Source organism: Suricata suricatta, chromosome 7 (assembly GCF_006229205.1).
Source record: "Suricata suricatta isolate VVHF042 chromosome 7, meerkat_22Aug2017_6uvM2_HiC, whole genome shotgun sequence".
Classification (NCBI taxonomy): domain Eukaryota; kingdom Metazoa; phylum Chordata; class Mammalia; order Carnivora; family Herpestidae; genus Suricata; species Suricata suricatta.
Window position 1 is genome coordinate 129166537 of NC_043706.1, and position 22029 is coordinate 129188565.

At 40.6% G+C, this 22029-nt stretch overlaps 1 protein-coding gene, 1 long non-coding RNA gene and 1 pseudogene across 2 annotated transcripts in view; 2 read left to right on the top strand and 1 right to left on the bottom strand.

Annotated features, from left to right (window-relative positions):
* Nucleotides 1-22029, bottom strand: part of KATNA1 (katanin catalytic subunit A1) — a 46414-nt gene that overhangs the window by 18506 nt on the left and 5879 nt on the right. Inside the window, exons 2-4 of the mRNA XM_029943915.1 lie at nucleotides 16140-16314; nucleotides 14038-14195; nucleotides 6782-6962 (exon numbers count right to left, since the gene is read on the bottom strand). Of these exons, the coding sequence (XP_029799775.1) occupies nucleotides 6782-6962; nucleotides 14038-14195; nucleotides 16140-16301 (501 nt within the window). The 5' untranslated portion in view covers nucleotides 16302-16314. The remainder of the gene's footprint in view (nucleotides 1-6781; nucleotides 6963-14037; nucleotides 14196-16139; nucleotides 16315-22029) is intronic.
* On the top strand, nucleotides 3255-3389 carry LOC115297218 (annotated as a pseudogene).
* The window catches only part of LOC115295739, a 35813-nt gene continuing 21621 nt past the window's right edge, over nucleotides 7838-22029 (top strand). Inside the window, exon 1 of the long non-coding RNA XR_003910555.1 lies at nucleotides 7838-7883. This is a non-coding gene — a long non-coding RNA (uncharacterized LOC115295739). The remainder of the gene's footprint in view (nucleotides 7884-22029) is intronic.

The following is a 22029-nucleotide window of genomic DNA, read 5'->3' on the forward strand; positions in this document are numbered from 1 at the left end:
TGAGGAGAAAGTAGGAAAAAACCTCCTAGACCTCCACCGCAGCAATCTCCTACTTGACACATCCCCAAAGGCAAGGGAAATGAAAGCAAAACTGAACTCTTGGGACTTCATCAAGATAAAAAGCTTCTGCAAGGCAAAAAAAACAATCAAGAAAACTAATAGGCAACCGACAGAATGGGAAAAGATAGTTGCAAATGACATATCAGATAAAGGGCTAATATCGAAAATATACAAGGATCTCACCAAACTTCAGACCCACAAAACAAATAACCCAATGAAGAAACGGGCAGAAGAAATGAACAGACACTTCTCCAAAGAGGACATCCAGATGGCCTACAGACACATGAAACGATGCTCAACATCACTCATCATCAGGGAAACACAAATCAAAACCACACTGAGATACCACCTCATGCCAGTCAGAGTGGCTAAAATGAACAAATCAAGAGACTATAGATGGTGGCAAGGGTGTGGAGAGACGGGCACCCTCCTACACTGTTGGTGGGAATGTAAACTGGTGCAGCCACTCTGGAAAACAGTGTGGAGACTCCTCAAGAAACTATCGATAGAACTCCCCTATGGCCCAGCAATAGCACTGCTAGGGATTTACCCAAGAGATACAGAGATGCTGATGCATAGGAGCACATGTACCCCAATGTTCATAGCAGCAATGTCAACAATAGCCAAAACATGGAAGGAGCCTAAATGTCCATCACCTGATGAGTGGATCAAGAAGATGTGGTATATATATACAATGGAGTACTAGATGGCAATGAGAAAGAATGACATATGGCCATTTGTAGGAAAGTGGATGGACCTCGAGGGTGTCATGCTAAGCAAAATAAGTCAGGCAGAGAAGGACAGAAACCATATGTTTGCACTCACTGGTCTAACAGGAAAACAGGAGAAACCTAATGGAGGACCAGGGGGAGGGGAAGAGGGAAACAGAGTTGGGGAGAGAGAGGGATGCAAAACTTGAGAGACTATTGAATACTGAAAATGAACTGAGGGTTGAAGGGAAAGGGGGAGGGGGGAAAAGAGGTGGTGGTGATGGAGGAGGGCACTTGTGGGGAAGAGCACTGGGTGTTGTATGGAAACCAATTTGACAATAAAATACTTTTAAAAATAAATAAATAAACGCTTTTTTTACATTTATTTATTTTTGTGAGATAAAGTGAAACAGAGCAGGAGTGGGAGAGGGGCAGAGAGAGAAAGAGACACAGAATCCAAAGCAGGCTCCAGGCTCTGAGCAAGCATTCAGCACAGGGCCCGACATGGGGCTTAAACCCACAAACCATGAGATAATGACGTGAGCCAACATTGGACACTTAACCAACTACGTTACCCAGGCACCCCAAGCCTTGCAATTTCTTAAGGGATAAGAGCAATGGGAAGATACTGTGCTACAATATTTAGTTTTGTTCCTAGCTCCTAAAATTGCTCCAGAGTAGTAAAGATGAAAGAGGTGTCCTTTGTTATTCTTAATAGGCTCCTTGCAACCATGTCTGAGCATATGTTAATACGGTGAATTTTGGAAACCCCTAGATAACCACAGGATGGGGCTATTGCCAAGGGAACCAAACGTGATTAAAGGGTTGGAACTTCAGCCCCATCCCACCGACCTCTGGCAAGGGAAGAGTGCTGGAAGTTCAATTAATCAAAGATGGTGAATGGTTCACTCAGTAGACACTGATATTAGAAATACAATGCCACTTACAATCACTTAAAAAAGGTAAAACAGATGTAAAATCTAACAGGACATCTGCAAAACTTGTATTCTGAAAACTATGGATTGCTGACGAAAGAAATAAAAAAATGGAAATAAAAGTAAATAAACAACATGCTCATGGATTGGAAGACTTGACAAAATAAAGATGTCAACTTTCCCCAAACTGATATACAGATTTAACATAACTCCTATCAAAACCTGAGTAAGATTCTTTATAGATGTAGAAAGCTGATTCTAAAATTTATATAGAAAAAGAGAGGCACTAGAATAGTTAAAACAATTTTGAAAAGAAAGAATGAAACGGGATGAATCAGTCCACCCAATTCGAAGACTCACTATACAGCTATAGTAATAAGCAAGACTGGGTAGTGCTGGTTGAGAGGTAAATGTATCAATGAAACACAACAGAGCACCCAGCACTAAAGACACACAAAACTGTCCAACTCATTTTTGAAAAAAAGATGTAAAAGCAATTCAGCAAAATAGAGCCTTTCCAACAAATGCTGCTGGAGCAATTGCACATGTATAATAAAAGGCAAAACTGAACCTCAACCTAGGCCTCACACCTTACACAGACATCCGTTCACAACAGATCATGAGCTTAAATGCAAAACATACAATTATCAAACTTTTAGGGAAAAAAAGAAAATATTTAGGATATAGAGCTAGGCAAAGAGTTAAAAACTCGATACCAAAAGAACAATTTATAAATTGGAATAGTGGACTTCATCAAAATTACAATCCTTTTGCCTCGTAAAAGATCCATTTAAAAGGATGGACTGACAAGCGACACACTGAAAGAAAACAGTTGCAAGAACACACATCTGACAAATGGCCAGTGTTGAGAATATATAAAGAACTCTCACAGCAAAACTAAAAGGCAACCAAAACAATGGGAGAATATATTTGTAATGACACACAGATAAAGGGTTAGTATCTGAAATCTATAAAGAACTTAACAAACACCCAAAAGACAAATAACCCAATGAAGATAGGGGCAAAAGACATGAAAAGACACTTTTCCAAAGACGACATCCAGGTGGCTAACAGACACATGAAAAAATGCTCGACATCACTCATCATCAGGGAAATATAAATCAAAACCACACTGAGGTACCACCTTACACCTATCAGAACGGCTAACCTTAACAACTCAGGCAACCAGAGAATTTGGCGAGGATGTGGAGAGAGAGGATCTCTTTTGCACTGCCGGTGGGAATGCAAACTGGTGCAGCCACTCTGGAAAACAGTATGGAGGTTCCCAAAAACATTAAAAATAGAACTACCCTATGAGCCAGCAACTGCATTACTAGGTATTTATCCAAAGGCTACAGGTGTGTTGTTTTGAAAGGGTACATGCACCCCAATGTTTACAGCAGCACTATGGACAATGGCCAAAGTATGGAAGGAGATCAAACATCCATCAATGGATGAATGAATAAAGAAGATGTGGTACATACATTCAATGGCGTATTAGTCAGCAATCAAAAAGAATGAAAACCTGCCATTTGCAATACCATGAATTATCGCTTCTCGGCCTTTTGGCTAAGATCAAGTGTAGCAATACCATAAATTAAACTAAAGTATATTATCCTAAGCAAAATTAGTTAGAGAAAGACAAATATCATATGACTTCATTCATATGTGGTATTTAAGATATAAAACAGATGAACGTAAGGGAAGGGAAGCAAAAATAATATAAAAACAGGGAGGGAACAATAAATAAGAAACTCTTAAATACAGAGAACTGAGGGTTGCTGGAGGGATTATGGGTGGGGGATGGGCTAAATGGGCAAAGAACATTAAGAAGAACACTTGTTGGGCTGAGCACTACATGCAGGGGATGATCCACTGGATGCTACTCCTGAAACCACTATATGCTAACTTAGATGTAAATTAAAAAAAAAAAAAAAAAACAATAATAAAGAACTCTCAAACCCTAACACTAAAAGGACAACCCATTTTGACAACAGGCAAAAGACCTGAAGAGAAACACTGTGGGGCCCCTGGGTGGCTCAGTTGGTTAAGTGTTCCAACTTCAGCTCAGGTCATGATCTCCTAGTCCATGGGTTTGAGACCCACGTCGAGTTCTATGCTGACAGCTCAAAGCCTGGAGCCTGCTTTGGATTCTGTGTCTCCCTCTCTCTCTGCCCCTCCCCCCTCACGCGCGCGCGCGCGCGCACACACACACACACACACACACACACTCTCTCTCTCTCTCTTACTCTCTCCCTCTCAAAAACAAATAAACATTTTTTTTAATTTAAAAAAAAAAAAACTGGAGCACCTGGGTGGCTCAGTCGGTTAAGTGTCCGACTTTGGCGCAGGTCATGATCTCACAGTTCGTGGGTTCAAGCCCTGCGTCAGGCTTTGTGCTAACAGCTTGGAGCCTGCAGCATGCTTCGATTGTTTGTCTCCTTCTCTCTCTGCCCCTCCCCTGCTCATACTCTGTCTTTCTCTCTGTGTCTCACAAAAATAAATAAAACGTAAAAAAAAATTAACAAAAACTGCACTGAAGAGCACATGTCTGTGTGCTTGTATCTCCTTTCCTCTATCATTTGTACAGCTACTATTTGGAACAGACTAACTCAATATAGAAAGATTTTCAGAATATACTGATTGCTGAAAAAAACAGATAATGATTTCACTTATGGCAAAAAAAATCACATATATGGAAAAGGATATTCCATGGGATTAACAGATCTCAGGAGGAGAAGAAACATGAGTTTGAGGGTTGTTTCTTTTCTTTTAACTTATTCTATTTTCTGATTTTCTAAAATGAATATATAATAAAAGATTTTAAATAGAATAAAAGTCTGTTCACCTTTTATGGCTTAATGGTTTTATTCCATGAAGTTTTCTGACTACCATCTTCCTCTTCTTCTAAGAAGTCTGTTCTTTTTATTTATTTTTTTGTTTAAGTTTTTTATTGAGAGAGAGAGAGAGAAAGCAAGCTAGGGAAGGGCAGAGAGAGAGAGAATCCCAAGCAGGCTGTGCAGGGCCAGCGCAGAGCTCAACATGGGGCTTGAAGTCACAAAACTGTGAGATCCTGACCAGAGCAGAAGTCAGACCCTTAACCGACTGAGCCACCCAAGCCACCCAGAAGTCTGTTCTTTTCAGTCACTAGTAACTACCACCATTCAGCATCTAATTACAGTAAACCCTTGGATTGCGAGCAACTTGTTCTGCGAGTGCTGCAAGATGAGAAACATTTCTAATAAAGTTTAACTTGATAAACGAGTGAGATCTTGCAACACGGGTAATATGTGACCCTGAATATCCCAAGATCACAAGAGAGCCAATGGCTCCCCTCTCCCTCCCTCCCTCCCTCTCTCTCTCTCTCTCTCTCTCTCTCTCTGCAGAATTGTGGGCGATCATCTCCCATGCTTGGATCCTTGGTCTCAGGCCATGGTGTTTGGGAGAAATTAGTGATTTTTCAGAACGCTGGAAAGTGCCCGCAACTGGCACTAGTGTATTTTTGTCACTTGAGAGCACCCACGGACGGTCCTCTGCTTTTCCAAACAAGAGTGAGCTTAGGAATGCTTTGCTTCATTCTAGGTCAGGCTACCCGCAGACATAGACCCTTTCCTCTGCTGCCTCACTGCCACTTAACTAAACACAGTCTGTGACAAGAATGTACTAATACTGTACCGTAGTTAACACTCGTGCAAGCGCTTACAATGGCCCCCGTGCAGAAGGTCCCACTGAGCCAAAGGACAGCAGTGATTCCGTGAGTGACCGTGAAATTCGTGCAACACAACAACCTCCTCTTGTTCTCACCTCCCTCATACCACCCACGAAGGTTTGCAAAGGTAAGTGCAGGTTAATTTGTTTCTTCTTCTTTATATCCTGTATTTTATTATTTTGTATCATTTGACAGTATGGTAATCATTTTTATATAAGTTATTTTTGGGTTGTGGAATGAATCATCTGAGTTTCCATTATTTCTCATGGGGAAATTTGCTTTGACATACAAGTGCTTTAGATTACAAACATATTTCCGGAGCAAATTATGCTTGCAAACCAAGGTTTTACTGGATTAGAAAACCATGATTTTTCAACTGTCATTGGAATAACTGATTTAGGCAAACATCACTGGATACTAAAACAAGTAGATGAAATTTTGATGAGAAATAGGATGTATTTACTTAGTCTCAAGGTATCTCCCCCCAACTTACTATAAAGGGGAAAAGATTAACTTTGTAGTGGAGAGCCCAGGCAGAGACCACAAAGCACTCCAATCTATCACAAGTCACAGAATAAACACCCTGTGCCTCTTTACATCATATACTGCGAAGAACAAAACTTCCCATCAATGGTATTCCTATCCAAAATGCATAACCTAATCTAATCACAAGGAGACATCAAAAGAGACCAAACTGAGAGGCACTTTACAAAATAATCGGCCTGTACTCTTCAAAAATGCCAGGTCAAAAAGAGCAAGGCTGAGAACATTTTCACGTTAAGGAGACTAAAGAAACATGACAACCAAACGCAGGGCGTGCTTCTCTTGCTGCCCGGGGGTAGACGAGCTGTCAATGCCGTTACTGGGATTCACTGTCAATGCCATTAATAGGATAACTGGCTAAATTTTTGAGGGTCTACGGATCAATGTAAAATATATGGTTTGTGACCACTGTATTTATGTAAAAGCATGTCCAAGTACTTAGGAAATACCCTATAAAGCACTGAAGGGTAAAAGGGCACACATATCTACAACTTACTCGTAATGCTTCAGACCAAAAAAAAAAAAAAAGTATAAAGTAGATAATAAAGCAAAATATTTGCTAAAATTCGGTAAAGAATATACGGAATTTACTTATACCATTCTTGCAACTTGTTTGCAAGTCTGAAATTATATCAAGACAGAAAGACACAAAAAATACCCAAAAATATCTGTGTAATAGTGAGTGGGAAAAATCCTAAGTGGAATATGATTAAGATTTTGTTAAACAGTCTGGCGGTTTTAGTGACTAAAAATTATTAAAATTTATATAGTCTTCATTTGTAAGGTTAATAAATACCTCATCTATGAAAATCATTAACATTTACCTTCTCCTCTCTTCCTTTATTCTGTTCCTTCTTTTCCCGACAACGAACGGCTTTCCCTCTGTCGTTGTGAAGACTGTGTGCAGACGAACGGTAAGCCCTGGCAGCTGTGCTGGGTCGGTTACCGTGCGGTTTGGGGTCACTGTACTGAGGAGACTGGCGTTTTCTAGGTCCTGGCGAGGGTCTAATTAGACACGAGATTGTGAAAATCATAATGAACTTCGGGAGGAGGTCCAAATATACATGAACACATTATCATGTGTTAAGTGAGAGTTTTTATGAACTAAAGAAACCAAGGCATTAAAGGAACACAAGCCAGGAATGAATCAACTTAAGTCACTGAAATCTAAGATCGAATGTATAAATCTGACACAGCTGTCTATGGTGATTTAGTGAGAAGAATGGGCTGCAGTATGGTTATATGGTAAAAGTAACAGAAGTGACCATCACCTCTCCTTTGAGAGGAAATAACGGGTGTACAGCAAGTGCTGGTGTACTAATGAAAACTTAGTCTGATTCCTGGAAACTGACAAGACAGCAATTAACAGAGAGTTTTGTAAAAAGAACCAGAACACCACAGGTACAGAATTCACATTTATCCACTGGTACAATGCACTGCATTGGTGTGCAAGTTGACACTATTTTTTTTTTTTTTTCAGAGCAAGAGAGACAGAGAGAGACAGGGAGGGAGGGAGAGTACATGTGCACACAAGTGGGAGTGGGCGGAGGAGCAGAGAGGAGAGGGAAGGAATCTGTCGTCAGCACAGAGCCTGACGGAGGGCTCAATCCCACACTGTGAGATCATGACCTGAGCTGAAATCAGGAGTTGGACACTTAACCGACCAAACCACCCACGTGTCCCATGTTGATACTATTGTATTTAGAATATAACATAGTTTTTACATTTTAATTAATAAAATTTAATCATTTTCTCTTTTAAAAAACTGATATAAACACTACCTACAGTTACGAGAACTGATGTATAGTGTTTTTACATTTACATACATTGCCTCACATCACCTTTATTTCTGTCGCAGGATTCAGACCTCCCAAATATTTCTCAAGCTGGACTGGGTTAGGGCCATTAAAATGATCAATAAAAAAGGTAAGAGAGGCCAATCCTCAAATACCTCAAGTATAGGCAAGAAAGAAGATACGTGAAACTAGGCAAGTATACCAGAAAGTGTAAAAGAGATGTAGTGCTATCAATGACCTCAAGAAGACCGAAAATAAACTGGGTCTGTAAACACAAGGGATGAACTAAACAAGAGGGTAGAACTGCAGACAAGAAAATCAGTGTAGAAAAGGAAAGAAATCAAAATGAGCATAATCCAGGGAAAGGATTATAAAGACACTAACTATAAAAACAATCGTGAGCATTCAGAGATGATACTGAACAGAGAAGGTGGTTCAGGAAGACGAAAATCTGAATACCAGGTCAAGAGGCGTGGCTTTTAGCTAACGGCTGCTGAAAAGGTTTCAGAGCGACAAGTCTAGTGCTATGGAACATACACTGACAAAGGAAACAGAAGGCAGGGAAACCTGGCAGGTTACAAATGCTACTGAGCATGAGATGAGGGTCTGGCTTGAGGCAGTACGCAAGAGGAGTCCAGGAGATACACGTGGACACTCCTGGACATGGGAAGTTGAAAATGATGATTTGGCAGGAAAAAAAAGCCAAACCAATGTGGAAGGAATGACGGGGGTTCAATTTTGGATTTAGACACCTGGATGGCCAACTGGAGATATTTCTTTAAAGTATGTATTTATTCCCCCCTTACTAAACAGACAACTCTGATATAATAAACTATAAAGAATAAAGGTCACCTGTAACCCCATTACCCAGAGTTAGCCACTTAACATATTAGTTCTTATAGCTGTCTTTTATTTAAACAAAATAGGAACCATTGTACACACATGCACTCATATTTTCTCTACTCAGGTATTTCCTGTATCATCACCTCATAAACGACTTTTAATGACTAGATGGCAATTACATATAAAGTGTGTCACATTTTATCCACTTCTTACTGCTAGCTATTCATTCATCCAAAATAGAGTTTACTGAACTATTACTACTGATAGACACTACTTTATACATTCGGGATAAGACATTTTTATGTAAGTTTAATAAAACCTTTACTCTTACAGACTTACATACATGTGTCTGTGTGTCAATGAAGATATGAACACTACATCAGATGATGCTAAGTGCTGTCAAGAAAAATAAAGGAGGGTAGGGGCTATGATTGAGGAGGGTGGAATTTCAGGTAGGGTGGTCAGAGACCCTCCTGGGGTGGCATTTAAGTCAAGACCCAAAGGAAATGAAGAACAAGTCACCAAATGTCTGAGCTGAAAAAAAGGCAAGGGCAAGAACTGAAGCGTGTGTGTTTGATTTGCTCACAGAGGAGTAGAGTCTTAAGAACTGAGGTCCTAGGGGTAAAGGGAAACAAGGCTCATGTGCTGTTGAAGGATGTGATGAGGATCTGGGTTTACTGTGAGATCAGAAGACATTTCGGGGATACGAGCTAGCTTTGCAGAATCCAATGCTGGGCTCAATCCCACAAATTGTGACATCATTACCTGAGTCCAAATCAAAAGTCAGACACTTAACCGACTGAGCCACTCAGGTGCCCCTATTTTTTTTTTTTCCAGGGAGAGAGAGTACACGAGCTAGGGGTAGAGGGAGAGAGAGTGAGAAAATCTTAAGCAGGTACCACACTCAGTATGGAGGCCCCACATGGGGGCTCAATCCCACAACCGTAAGATCATGATCTGAGCCAAAATCAAGAGTCAGATGCTCAACCAACCAAGCCACCCATGTGGCTCTATGAGCTGGCTTTTAAACAATATTTTTTAAAAATCACATTTAATAGCTTTGAACCTATTTCTAATCTTTGCTCTAAAAGGCTCAGCTAGATCAGCTGAATCTGCTCTTAAATGGGCTAAAATCTAACTGATGACAAGGTCAGAATCACCAAAAGAGTTGAAAAAAGAATAAGCTCTCTTAAGCATAAGTACAAATGAAGACTAACAAAAAACAGATTTGAGGGATATTCAGTTGAAGGAGAAACTAAAATAAACTACAGGAAGAAACAAAGATGCAGCAAATAAAGTCAAAGAAGAGAACTTTACGATTAATAGTAATCCATGCAGGGCATTTGAAATCAGGGACAGAAAAAGATACTGAAGAAAGCAAGAAGCAATCAGAAGGAAAATTACAGCTCGTCATTATAAAATTTTCTAGATGAAAAGACTTATCTAATTAAATGTCCCACTACTCCCAAGAGAGATTCCTCCTGCCTCTGCTTGTTAGACTCAGGTGACCAAATAATTCATTAAATTTGAAATCAACTTGGGGCACTGGGTGGCTCGGTCGGTTTTATGCATCCAACTCTTGATCTCATCTCAGGTACCATTTAGAGTACAGAGTTAATTAAAGTTAGGGGTGACTGGCTTGCTCATTAAGTAGAGCATGTGACTCTTGATCTCAAGATTGTGAGTTCAAGCCCCATACTGGGCATGGAGCCTACTTTAAAAATAAACGAATAAATAAATAAAGTTAAATGAGGCCTTGATCTGAGGACGGCGTCCTTGTAAGAGACACCTGAGAGTCTGCACATTCTCTCTGCCACGTAAGGTCACAGAGAAGGCAGGTGTCTGCCTGGGAAGAGTCTTCACCAGGGACCAAGCTGGCTAGCATTTTGATCTTAGACTTTTTAGTCTCCAGAACTGTGAAAAATAAAGAAACATATTTCTGTGGTTAAAGCCACCCAGTCTGGGGTATTCTGTTATGGCAACAGGAACAGACTAATAATACATGGGCCAAATGATGGTTCTCCAGAAAGAGGAAAGAAAAAAGAAAGTAAATAGATGAAAAACACATTTATAGGCAAGAAAAAAATAAAAACACAACTTGACTCATCTATGATTTGTTCTACTGAAATTAAGAAAAAGGTAATCATAAATGTAGAAAATTATTCACCCACAAATACTGATTCTGTAGTAACAAAAAGGGCGAAACAACCAGTAAGAGCATGGTTAACCATGCAGATTACATATAACCCCTTAAAATTAAAATATAACAGTAAAGTGGTTATGAGCAAAGGAGAAAACTTAGTAAATACTCAAAAGATATGAGAGTCAACAACACAATATTAGTACTTGTCCCCCGAGCTGAGGAGATGAAAGCGGCAGTACCTGTGAGCTGCTCATGAAGAGGAAAGGGAGCACCTCGGTACGGCGCGTCTCCAAGTGTGATCCGCGGCCCCGAGTATGAGAATGGGCGCAGGCTCTGCGCTCCACCTGCCGTCTACGGGCAGACTTGACTTTGTTGTGCTTCACAGATGCTGTATGGGTTTTTACAAACTGAGGTTTGTAGCAACCTATCAAGTCTGTTGGTGCCATTTTTCCTACAGCATTTGCTCGTTTTGTGTCTCTGTGTGACACTTTGGTGATTCTTGTAACACTTTAAACTTTTTCATTATTATTACATTTGTTATGGTTGATCTGTGATCAAAGATTACAACTTGTTGAAAGCTCAGATGATGGTTACCATTTTTTAACAAGAGAATATTTTTATTTTATTTTTTAAGCTTATTTATTTATTTTGAGAGGGAGATCATGTGGAATGGGGGAGGGAAAGAGAGAGAGAGGGAAGGAGAAGCCCAAGCAGGCTCTGCAGAACCCAATGAGGGGCTTGAACTTACAAACTGTGAGATCATGATCTGAGAAAAAAACCAAGAGTCAGAAGCTTAACTGACTGAGCCACCCAGGTGCCACAGCAATAAAGTATTTTTCAATTAAGGTATGCACATTACTTTTTAAAGACATAATCCTACGGCACACTTAACAGATTACAGTATAGTGTAAACATAATTTTTATATGCACTGAGAAACCAAAACATTTATGTGACTTTGTTGAACCCACAATTATCTCCTATGTATGCCCGTATTTTATCAGACTCCCAAGAGTGAACACCCAGAATCTACATTTTAATCAGCTCCCCAAGAGATATTTGGGAAACCAGAGTTTGAGAGTAAGCAGCATGGCAGAGAATTCCAGCTTTTGAATCAAATATATCTGGGCTCAGATTCCAGCTCCACCAATTATTAGCTTTGTGATAATGGGGAAAAGTCACCCAACTTCACTGTACTTTAAGCTATCTTATCTGAAATATAAAAAAAGAACATGGCTTATTTGAAAGGCTGTGAATACATGAAATAACATGTGTAGCCTCTAACAGTGGTTAAGACATGTGGGCATTCAGTATCTAGCACCTATCATAAAATACAATCAAGAATTAAGAATGACAATGACAACGTGAAACTGAAAAACACCTGAACAATATCTTAGTGCAAGGTTCTCAAACTGATTAGGGGACAAAGAACCCGTAAGTCAGTGTTCTTCATAGAATGCTAGGACATATTTGCATATTTAAACCCACAATACAAATTAGGAAATCTATTATGTGAGTGAAACAGACAAGTGACATCCATTTGACACTTGTCAGTTAAAAAATATGCAGTGAAACTAAGCACTACTGGCTGTGTAGAGCATTTCTGGAAATACCACCCTCACTAAAGTGATATCTGCCAGTTCCACCTAATAGGAACGGAGGGGGGCGGTGTCAAAGAGAAACCTAAAATAGAGAACATTTTATCTTTCTTTTTTTTTTCTGTGAATTAAGAAGCCCATTTTGGGGCACCTGGGTGGCTCAGTCGATTGAGTGTCCAACTTTGGCTCAGGTCATGATCTCATGGTTCATGAGTTCGAACCCCACATTGGGCTCACTGTTGTCAGCACAGAGCCCCCTTTGGATCTTCTGTCCCCCTCTTTCTCTGCCCCTCTCCTCTTGCACTCTCTCTTAAAATTAAATACATCTTTAAAGAAAAGGAAAAAGCCCATTTTTCAGGGCACCTGGGTGGCTCAATTGGTTAAGTGTCTTGACTTTTGACTTTGACTCAGATCTTGATCTCACGGTTCATGAGATCAAGCTCTGTGCGGACAGTGTAGAAAGTGCTTGGGATCCTCTCTCTCTCCCTCTCTCTCTGCCCCTGCCCAACTCACATGGGCTTTCTTTTGCACATGTGCTCGCTCGCTCTCAAAATAAACAAACAGAACTTTAAAAAAATAAAAAATAGAGGGAGACCTGGGTGGCTCAGTCAGTTAAGCGTCTGACTTCAGCTCAGGTCATGATCTTATGGTGAGTTTAAGCCCCACATCAGGCTATCTGCTGTAGGCACAGATCCCATTTTGGATCCTCTGTCTCCCTTTGTCTGCCCCTCTCTGCTTGCCTTCTCTCTCTTTCAAAAATATATAAACATTTAAAATAAATAAATAAATTAAATTAAAAAATAAAGATGCCTGGGTGGCTCAATTGGTTCAGCGTCCAACTCTTGATTTCATCTTGGGTCATGATCTCTTGGTTCATGAGCTCAAGCCCTGATTCAGGCTCTGCACTGACAGCATGGAGCCTGCTTGGGATTCATAGTCTCTCTCTCTCTCTCTCTCTCTCTCTCTCTCTCTCTCTCAAAGTAAATAAACTTAAAAAAATTAAACTATTTTTTTAAAAAACCCATTTTTCATTTTCGCAATTTGGATACCAGTATTCTCTGATGGCCTGTTTAAGAACCACTGTTTTAGTTTTTGTTTTTTAAAAAAAATTTTTTAATGTTTATTATTGAGAGACAGAGAAAGACAGAGCATGAGCATGGGAGAAGCAGAGAGAAGGAGAGACACAGAATCTGAAGTGGGCTCCAGGCTCTGAGCCATCAGCGGAGCCCAATGCAGGGCTCAAACTCACAAATGGCGAGATTGTGACCTGAGCCGAAGTCAGACGCTTAACCGACTGAGCTATCCAGTCACCCCGAGAACCACTGTTTTAATCTAACCTCCTCCCTTTACACAAAAATCTGAGGCCTAGGAAAGGTTACATACATACTTTTCCCAAAGCTACAGACAGTGGAAAAGACAGAATGAAAGCCCAGATATTTCTGTTCCCAACCTCATGCTCCTTCCCTAAGATAATGTCTCCACTATTGTAAGCTCATTCACAAAAGGATATTTTTGGTTTATTTCCACCTAAGATTAATGTATTGATATAGGTCATAGTTACATGATCCATAGTAGAAGCGCTATAAAAGGCATTCAGTAAAAAACGCTCTCCCGTTTCCGTCTCTGTCAACCGGTTCTCCTAGATATGACCAACGCAATCAGCTTCCTGTGCTAATTTGTTTCTTAAAAGGTCCCTACTTACCTTCGTTCAACAGGTACGGGCAAGGACCAAACTTCCCCCTCGGAAGCTGGAAGCTCATGTTGGGCAGCTTTGAGTGGAGTGTTGTCTAGTTTAAAGCTCTCCAGTGTTTTCATGATATCTTTAACATGCTTAGCTTCCACATTTATTTCCTGCCAAACCTGGTTTCAGAGGAGAATATGAGTCTTTAAATATCTGTAACTGATGAATCACTGCCAAGATTAAACTAGGGCCAATGATTACAGATGTTAGAAATCTCCATCTTGACATCAGCTCTCTTGTAAATCACACCCAAATATTCTGTCAAAATTTTAAGAATGGCTCATTTCTTGTTTTCAATTGCAAGACAAAATGAATTAATTCTGAATAATTAAACCATGTCACTGACTTATGATTCATATTTAAATTGCATGACAAACTGAAATTAGCTATAACTTCCTTTTTAGCAGAAAGTGTGATAAAAATAATACTTTTTAAAGTGGATTCTCTCGGGGCGCCTGGGTGGCTCAGTCGGTTAAGCCTCCGGCTTTGGCTCAGGTCAGATCTCACGTTAGTGGGTTCAAGCCCCACGTCAGGCTCTGTGCTGACAGCTAGCTCAGAGCCTGGAGCCTGCTTCCGGTTCTGTGTCTCCTTCTCTCTCTGCCCCTCTCCCTCTCATGCTCTGTCTCTCTCTGTATCAAAAATAAATTAAAAAACATTTAAAAATAAATAAATAAAGTGGATTCTCTCATTGGTTTTTATGGTATGTAACTGACTTTTAAAATGGTGGTGAGACCATAACTCATTAATGGACTGCAGCCCACAGTTTGAAAAATACGGCTTCAGATGAAAATGGTCCAATTCACACACAACCAAAAATTTTTAAGCATTCCTGATTCAATTTATAAACAACATATATTAAATATTGAAATAAAGTTGGTAATGTTTTGTTTTAAAACGAAACAAGGGGTGCCAGCCTGGCTCAACTGGTAGAGCATGTGACTCCTGGTTTGGGGGTTGTGAGTTGGAGCCCCATGTTGGGTGTAGAGATTATGTAAAAATAAAAAAATCTTTAAAAAAATAAAAAATAAAACTAAATGATTAGTATCTTTACTAAAAAGGCTTAGACTTTTAAAATAAAAGTCTCCAGCCTACAAACAAAAATCTTTCAGGGACAAACTTAAGACTCTTTATGAAATAAAATATTTCCCTCTTCTGGTAATGTAAGGGACATGCAGAGGCAGATGTAGGTGAAGAGGTTTAAGTTCAAAGGGGTAGGATACTTCTCTCTTTTAAAGAAATTAAGTACAAATATGGAATACCATCAGAAAAGCAGTTTAGTAGCATCTGAGGGAAATATTAGACCTAGAAGACCAGCTCAAAAAGACTATTAAATTCTGCCATATTTCTTTCCTCTGTGATATAGTTGAACGTTGTTAGAAATGCCACCTTCAGGGGTGCCTGGGTGGCTCAGTCGGTTAAGCCTCCGACTTCAGCTCAGGTCATGATCTCATGTTCTTGGGTTCAAGCCCCGCATCGGACTCTGTGCTGACAGCTCAGAGCCTGGAGCCTGCTTCTAGTCTGTGTCTCCCTCTCTCTCTGCCCCTTCCTGCTCCTGCTCTGTCTCTGTCTCAAAAATAAATAAAAACATTAAAAAAAATTAAAAAAAAAAAAAAAAGAAATGCCACCTTCAATGGACTTAGAACTTCTACACTTTCCACCTGTAAACTGCAAATGGTCCTCAGTGACTAACGTTCCTCATAACGGTCTACAGAAAGCCCAGTACCCATGAGATTCAGGTGTCATATGCAGTTTCAACAATGGCTTAATAAGAGGCATTCTAATTTTACCAGATAAAGGGCAAAAAGTGTGATTTAGAAAAAAATGTCAAAATTATTTTTTCATCTATTAGATTCCAACAACTATAATTGAGTAGAACTCATAATACTGATGATGGAATATAGACTACTACTAATATAATATATAAAATTTCAAGTAACATTGCATACAAACCCGTGGAACCAATCATACACTCTTCATGTCTAACTGCAAAAAGCACTGACACTCTCCGAGCCTCCTCTTCTGAGTACTCACATCATGAAAACACGAGCCGCTGAGATTCTCACCTGTTGCCATTTCTGCTGGAGATACGCATCTTTGACTGAATACAGATACTTGTTCATCTGGTCAAGAACTCCTTGATAATAGACCATGGCGGAGTCGTAGTTCCCCAGCAATGCATATTCACGAGCCAATTTTACATTCTCACTAATCATAAGAAGACTCATGCTCAACTGGAAGCTAAAAGAAAAAAAAAGGAAAAGAAAGAAACATTTTCATATTATATGTTCCTTAAAAATAAGTTGTAAGTCAAGGAGTTTTTTCCAAGTATACCTTCCAGGGCTCCTTCAGGATGCTTGCAAGCAAACACAGGGCGCCCTCCTTCTCTGTATCTGCTCACGCCATTTCCACTCCTTCAGAGAAATGTCTTAGTTCCCACAGGGAAACCCTGATGTGTCAAAGCCCAGCTCAGAGGGCAGTTCGCCCAGTGTGTCTGCCCTCAGAACTTCTGGTTCAGAATAAACTCTCCGCCTTCTAATGCCCCCTGGCACTTTACTGGGACCTTTCATATCAAGACACGTGTCTACTCTGAATTACAGTTACTGATATAGGCCTTATCCATGGAGAGCAGGATTGATATCTGAAAGCTGTGAGACTACCTACATTGCACACACACAAGTCTTACTGAACATCTGTAGAACAAATGCACAATGTCAGAGAGTTCTGGAAGGCAGTGTGAAACAGCAGAAAGCACCCGGGTTTTGATGTTAGAACAATCTTGGTTAGAATTGTAATTCTGCCACTTCCGGTCAAATCTCTTAATGTTTCTAAGTTTTTAAATATGTAAAAGTGAGATAGTTAACTACTTGCAAGACGTGCACTATAAGGAATAAATGACTATTCAAAGTATCTAGCATACTACTTGGCAAATAATAGGATGTCAACCTTCCCTGCATCTTCCCTGAAACTATCTGTACATGAGAACCGAGCAGTCTTTGTATTAGTAGGATATGGATATATGGATGTGGATATAAAGCATCAGAAATAGGCACCTGATAAATGTCAGCTTCGTTGATGCTGACAATAATCACTATTACTAACTGTACAGAGCATGGTGTAGTTCAAAGATCTGAAAGATCTGCATTCTTTTAGGAGGGCAAGAAGTTAAAGGTAGTTGCTTTCAAAACAAAAAGAAATTTGAAACACACAGTGAAAGAACTACTCAGAGTTAAAATGAATGAAGTTTCAAGGCTGTGGAACTAGAAAATACAGGAAAACTGAGAAGTGAGAGATGTGTCAAGGACACAAGATCATTTTTTCTGACTCCTTTTGTCAGTCGGATACTCAAATAGATGTGTCTCACCGATGAACAGAGATAACGTCAATGTGGGGCTCTCTCTGGCTATCTTAATGTAGCCAGAGGCATTTCCTAAAATTGTGGTTTTTGACCCCTCCTTCCCCCACCCCAGCTATGGTTATGATCCAGTGATGCAACAAAGCTTAAGTCTGATAGAGACCACAATGCTTCTCATGTTCTTTATTATTCAAATTCTCTGTTCAGGGATGAGGTTTTCTGTGAAAAACTTAGCAACACTCCTGAGTTTAGTTTAGTGTAGACTGTTGAGCTAGCGTGCAGAACAAGGAGAATAATGGCAGACCAACCAGGAACAGCTACACACAGGACCAGAAAGATTTTCCACCAAACAGACAAGAGAAGGTAATCAAATCCACACAGCCCAGAATTAGAGGACTGGATATAGCAAGATTAGCAGGAAATGGTGGTGGGTAGAAAAGTTAAAAGCCAGCACTGTGATCTATAGCAGAGCGGAGAAGGGAGGGCACTGTGCTCTCTAGGACAGAGATTACAGGGAGATGGAGAAGCGGGTTATCCAAATCACACCAAGAGCCTCGGGCTTCCATCCTCTGCCAGTCTCTGCCAGTGCTCGGTCTCTAACCAGCCAAAGGCTGCTGGGGCGCCTGGGTGGCTCAGTCAGTTAAGCATCTGACTTCCGCTTGGCTCACGTCATGAGCTCACAGTTCGTGAGTTTGAGTTTGAGCGTGCTTGGGGTCCTTGGTCTCCCCTTCTCTCTGCCCATGCCCCATTCATGTGTGCGCGCTCTCAAAAATAAATAAATAAATAAATAAATAAATAAAGGCACAACTGCTGTGCCCCTACCCAGTTAGGCTTGATTAACACTTTTCATCTGTTATTTATTAGAATCTTTACTTTTTTATTTTAAACTTTTTAAATGTTTATTTATTTTTGAAAGAGGAAGAGAAAGAGCGTGAGCGAGGAAGGGTCACACAGAGAGGGAGACACAGATTCCAAAGCAGGCTCCAGGCTCCAGCTGTCAGCATAGCCTGACGCAGGGCTTGAACTCATGAACGGTGACATCATGACCTAAGCCGAAGTGGGTCAGTTAACTGACTGACTGAGCCACCTAGGGGCCACTTGACTTTTTTTCCCTTAATGTTTATTTTGGAGGGATGAGAGAGGAAGGGAGGGAGGGAGAGGGAGAGAAAGAAAGAAAAGGAGGGGTAGAAAGAGAAGGGAGAAAAAGAATCCCAAGCAGGCTACCACACTGTCAGTGCAGAGCCCAACACAGGGCTTGAACTCACAAACCAGAAGATCATGACCTGGGCAGAAATCAATAGTGGACATTAACTGAGTGAGCCACCCAGGTGCCCCTCATTCGGATCTTTAAACCCAAACATTGCTAATCTCAGTATCAGGTTCAATTCCTAAGTAGGGGGGCAAACCAAGAAGCCAAGGAGGCAACTGGCCGCCTTCCTGAAAACCAATCCTAGAAGAGCCACAGTTCCTTTGCAGAAGGTTGATGGGTCCTAGAACTGAATATAAAATTCTGAAAAAACTCTGGAATACCAGATGGTGATTTCGGTCCCACTGTGTGGGGAGGTACGAGGCAGCCTGGAGGGAAATAGGGCCAGGATAGATTTTTCTATCTGTGCCTTTCTGAGTTCTATTCTCCTGGCCCACCCTTGCGGACCCTACCCACACTTCCGGCTGCAGGCCAGAAGAGCAGCAGCGCAAGCCCGGTCCGGAGGGAGACATCCTGGCAGAGCTTCTCCTGCATAGACTGGGGAGCTGATAAAAACAGAGGTCAACAGGACAGCTCTGTGAGTGGTCTCCGGCGCCACTCTTCATCAGATTAGGCTAGATGGTAGCAACAAAGAAAGACAGGAAAATCCATTTCCAGGCTGACAATCCCTAATGGCAGGACTGGGACAGCACACAATTGGGACATCAGGAAACGATGAGGGGTGGTTGAATGAGACAGCAGAGACTCAGCACACCCCATCGCTGTAAGAAAGTAGAAGAAACTGAGCTACGCCAGCAACTCCTGAAGCTGGATAAAGACTAACAGAGCAGACCTAAAAGTTCAAGAAGGGAGGAGATAAAGGGCCAAATTTAAATAAAAACAAACAAAGGGGCACCTGGCTGGCAGTCCGTAGAGCTAGAGTGTGCTCCTACACTCTAGATCTCAGGGATGTGAATTCAAGCCCCACACTGGGTATGAGGATTACTTACAAATAAAATCTTAAAAGAAAAAAAAAAGAAAACCCAAAAATGCTGGAAAAGACTAAAAAAAACAAAATATGAGTCAAAAAATTGAGAAGCAAATCTTGGCAAAACTGATAAAAGAAAAAAGAACATGCAAATAAATGAAATACAAACTGAAAAGGAAAAAATAACTAGGCAGATTTGAGTCGAAAGGAAATGAAATTTTTCCCCCTTTAAAAATGTTTCTTATTTCCTAGAAAATGATGTTTTAATGAAAGACGCCCATCTTTACAAAGCTTCAGGCCCAGAGGATTTTTTTAGAGGTGGGTTTTACCTAAACAGAAAGGACTTCTAATCACATAAAAGCTGACTGAGAAGACAAGGGAAAAACTGACCAACTCTTTTAGGCAGCTGGGATCATCTCAATTTCAAAATTGAGTATGAACAATATAAAGTCCATTTTGCTTATGAACAGAAATACAGAAATTCAAAATAGCAGAAATCTAAAATCCCAAAACATCAAAAACAATGTTTCAAAACACACACACTATCTCTGATCAAGAAGAATTACATTTGGGGGGGTGGGGCGCCTGGCTGGCTCAGCTGGAAGAGCATGCAACTCTTGATCTTGGGGTCGTGAGTTTGAGCCCCATGTTGGGTGCAGACATTACTTAAATAAATAAAACTTTAAAAAAAAAGATTCATCAGAGGAAAGCAAAGATAATTTAAGATCAGAAAATCCATCCTTGGGGCGACTGGGTGGCTCAAGTCAGTTAATGTTGACTCGATTTGGCTCAGGTCATGATCTGAGCCCTGTGTTGGGCTGTGGTGAGTACGGTGCTGGCTTAGGATTCTCTCTCCCTTTCCCTCTGCTCTTCCTCCTCCTCCTCTATGCACACTCTCTCTCCCAGTCTCTCTCTCTCAAAAAATGAATAAAGAAAATCCATTCTGATCATTCCTCATACTAATGGACAAAAGGACTTCATACAAAAACAAGTAAAGAGAATAAAGGACAATTCATGGAAGGGAAAATCCAAATGGCTAAAAGTACCAATACTATGAAAGCAATCAGAGGCCCCTTTTACATTCACCGGATTAAAAACAAAATAGTAAATCTAATAATACTAAGTAATGGCAAGGATTTGGGAAAAAGGAAACCCTCAGATATAATGTGTAGACATCAACTGGTATAGTCCTTTTGGAGAGCAATCTGGCCATAAGAAAGAGATTACATATGCAAATATCCTGTGATCCAGAAATCCCACTCTTCTGTAAATATTCCAGAGAAAGTCTCACGCAGATCCAAAGACTTGTTTTAGGATGTTAATGACACAACTGTCTGAGAAATCAAGGAGTTGGAGGCAATCAACCTATTCCCTGCTAGAGAAATGGGTAAGAAAATGTGGTGGATGCATACTATGGAATACCATGTTGGAAGCCATTGACAAAATTTAAAATTATAATAGCAACATGCAAAGATATTCAAAATACAAGGTTGGGTGAAAAAAAACCCTAAACACAGAACAAGATCTAGATCACAATAGTATTTTATAAACTCAAAATATATATACTATATATAACACTCCTTTGTCAGGGATATATACACATCCAAAAACATATATTAAATATATTAGAGTATCTTTGGAGGATAAGATACAGAATATAAGTGGAGAAAGAGGATGTGGGCTAAGAAAGAAACAAGTAACTCATACTACAAAAGAAGAGTCTTGTATCAACATATAACCACAGACAGCCTCTAAGATGCCCCCTGGTATCTATACTCTTGAGTAATCACTTTCACTTGCACATGAGCTTGTTAACAAACAGAATAAGCAAAAATTACGAAATGCCACTTCTGAGATTTGACTGTGACTTCCATCTTGCTTACAACCTCTTGCTGGCAGCTCTAAACTGTCCTGTGCAGAGCCTCACGTGGCGATGAACTGCAGGAGACCCCAGGCCAATAGCCAGCAAGAAGCTGAGGGCCTCAGGGCATCAGCGAGGAAGGACAGAATTCTGCCGATTCATTCCGTAAACACGTAGGGGGGCCTGGAAGCCGGTCCTTCCTCATTTGAATCTTGAGCTGATTGCGGCCTTGACTGACACCTTGATTACAGCCTGGGAGACTCTGAATCACAAGCACCCAGCTAAGCCACGCCCACAGCCTAATCAAAGAAACTGATATAAAAGTTTGTTGTTTCAAGTGACTCAGTTCTGGAGTAATTTGTTATAAAACAATGTAGCTATGAACTGACTCCAGCTTGAACATCTGAGGTCCAAAAGAAAAAAAGTTCCAGGACCTCAACAGTGATTCCCATGGAGTCACGACCACTGTTAACACTTCGCCTTGACAAGAGCTGGGGGGGGGGGGGCTCTGTTATTTGCTGACGGATCTCCAGCACCCAGCACCAGCTCTGGCACCCGGCAGTCAG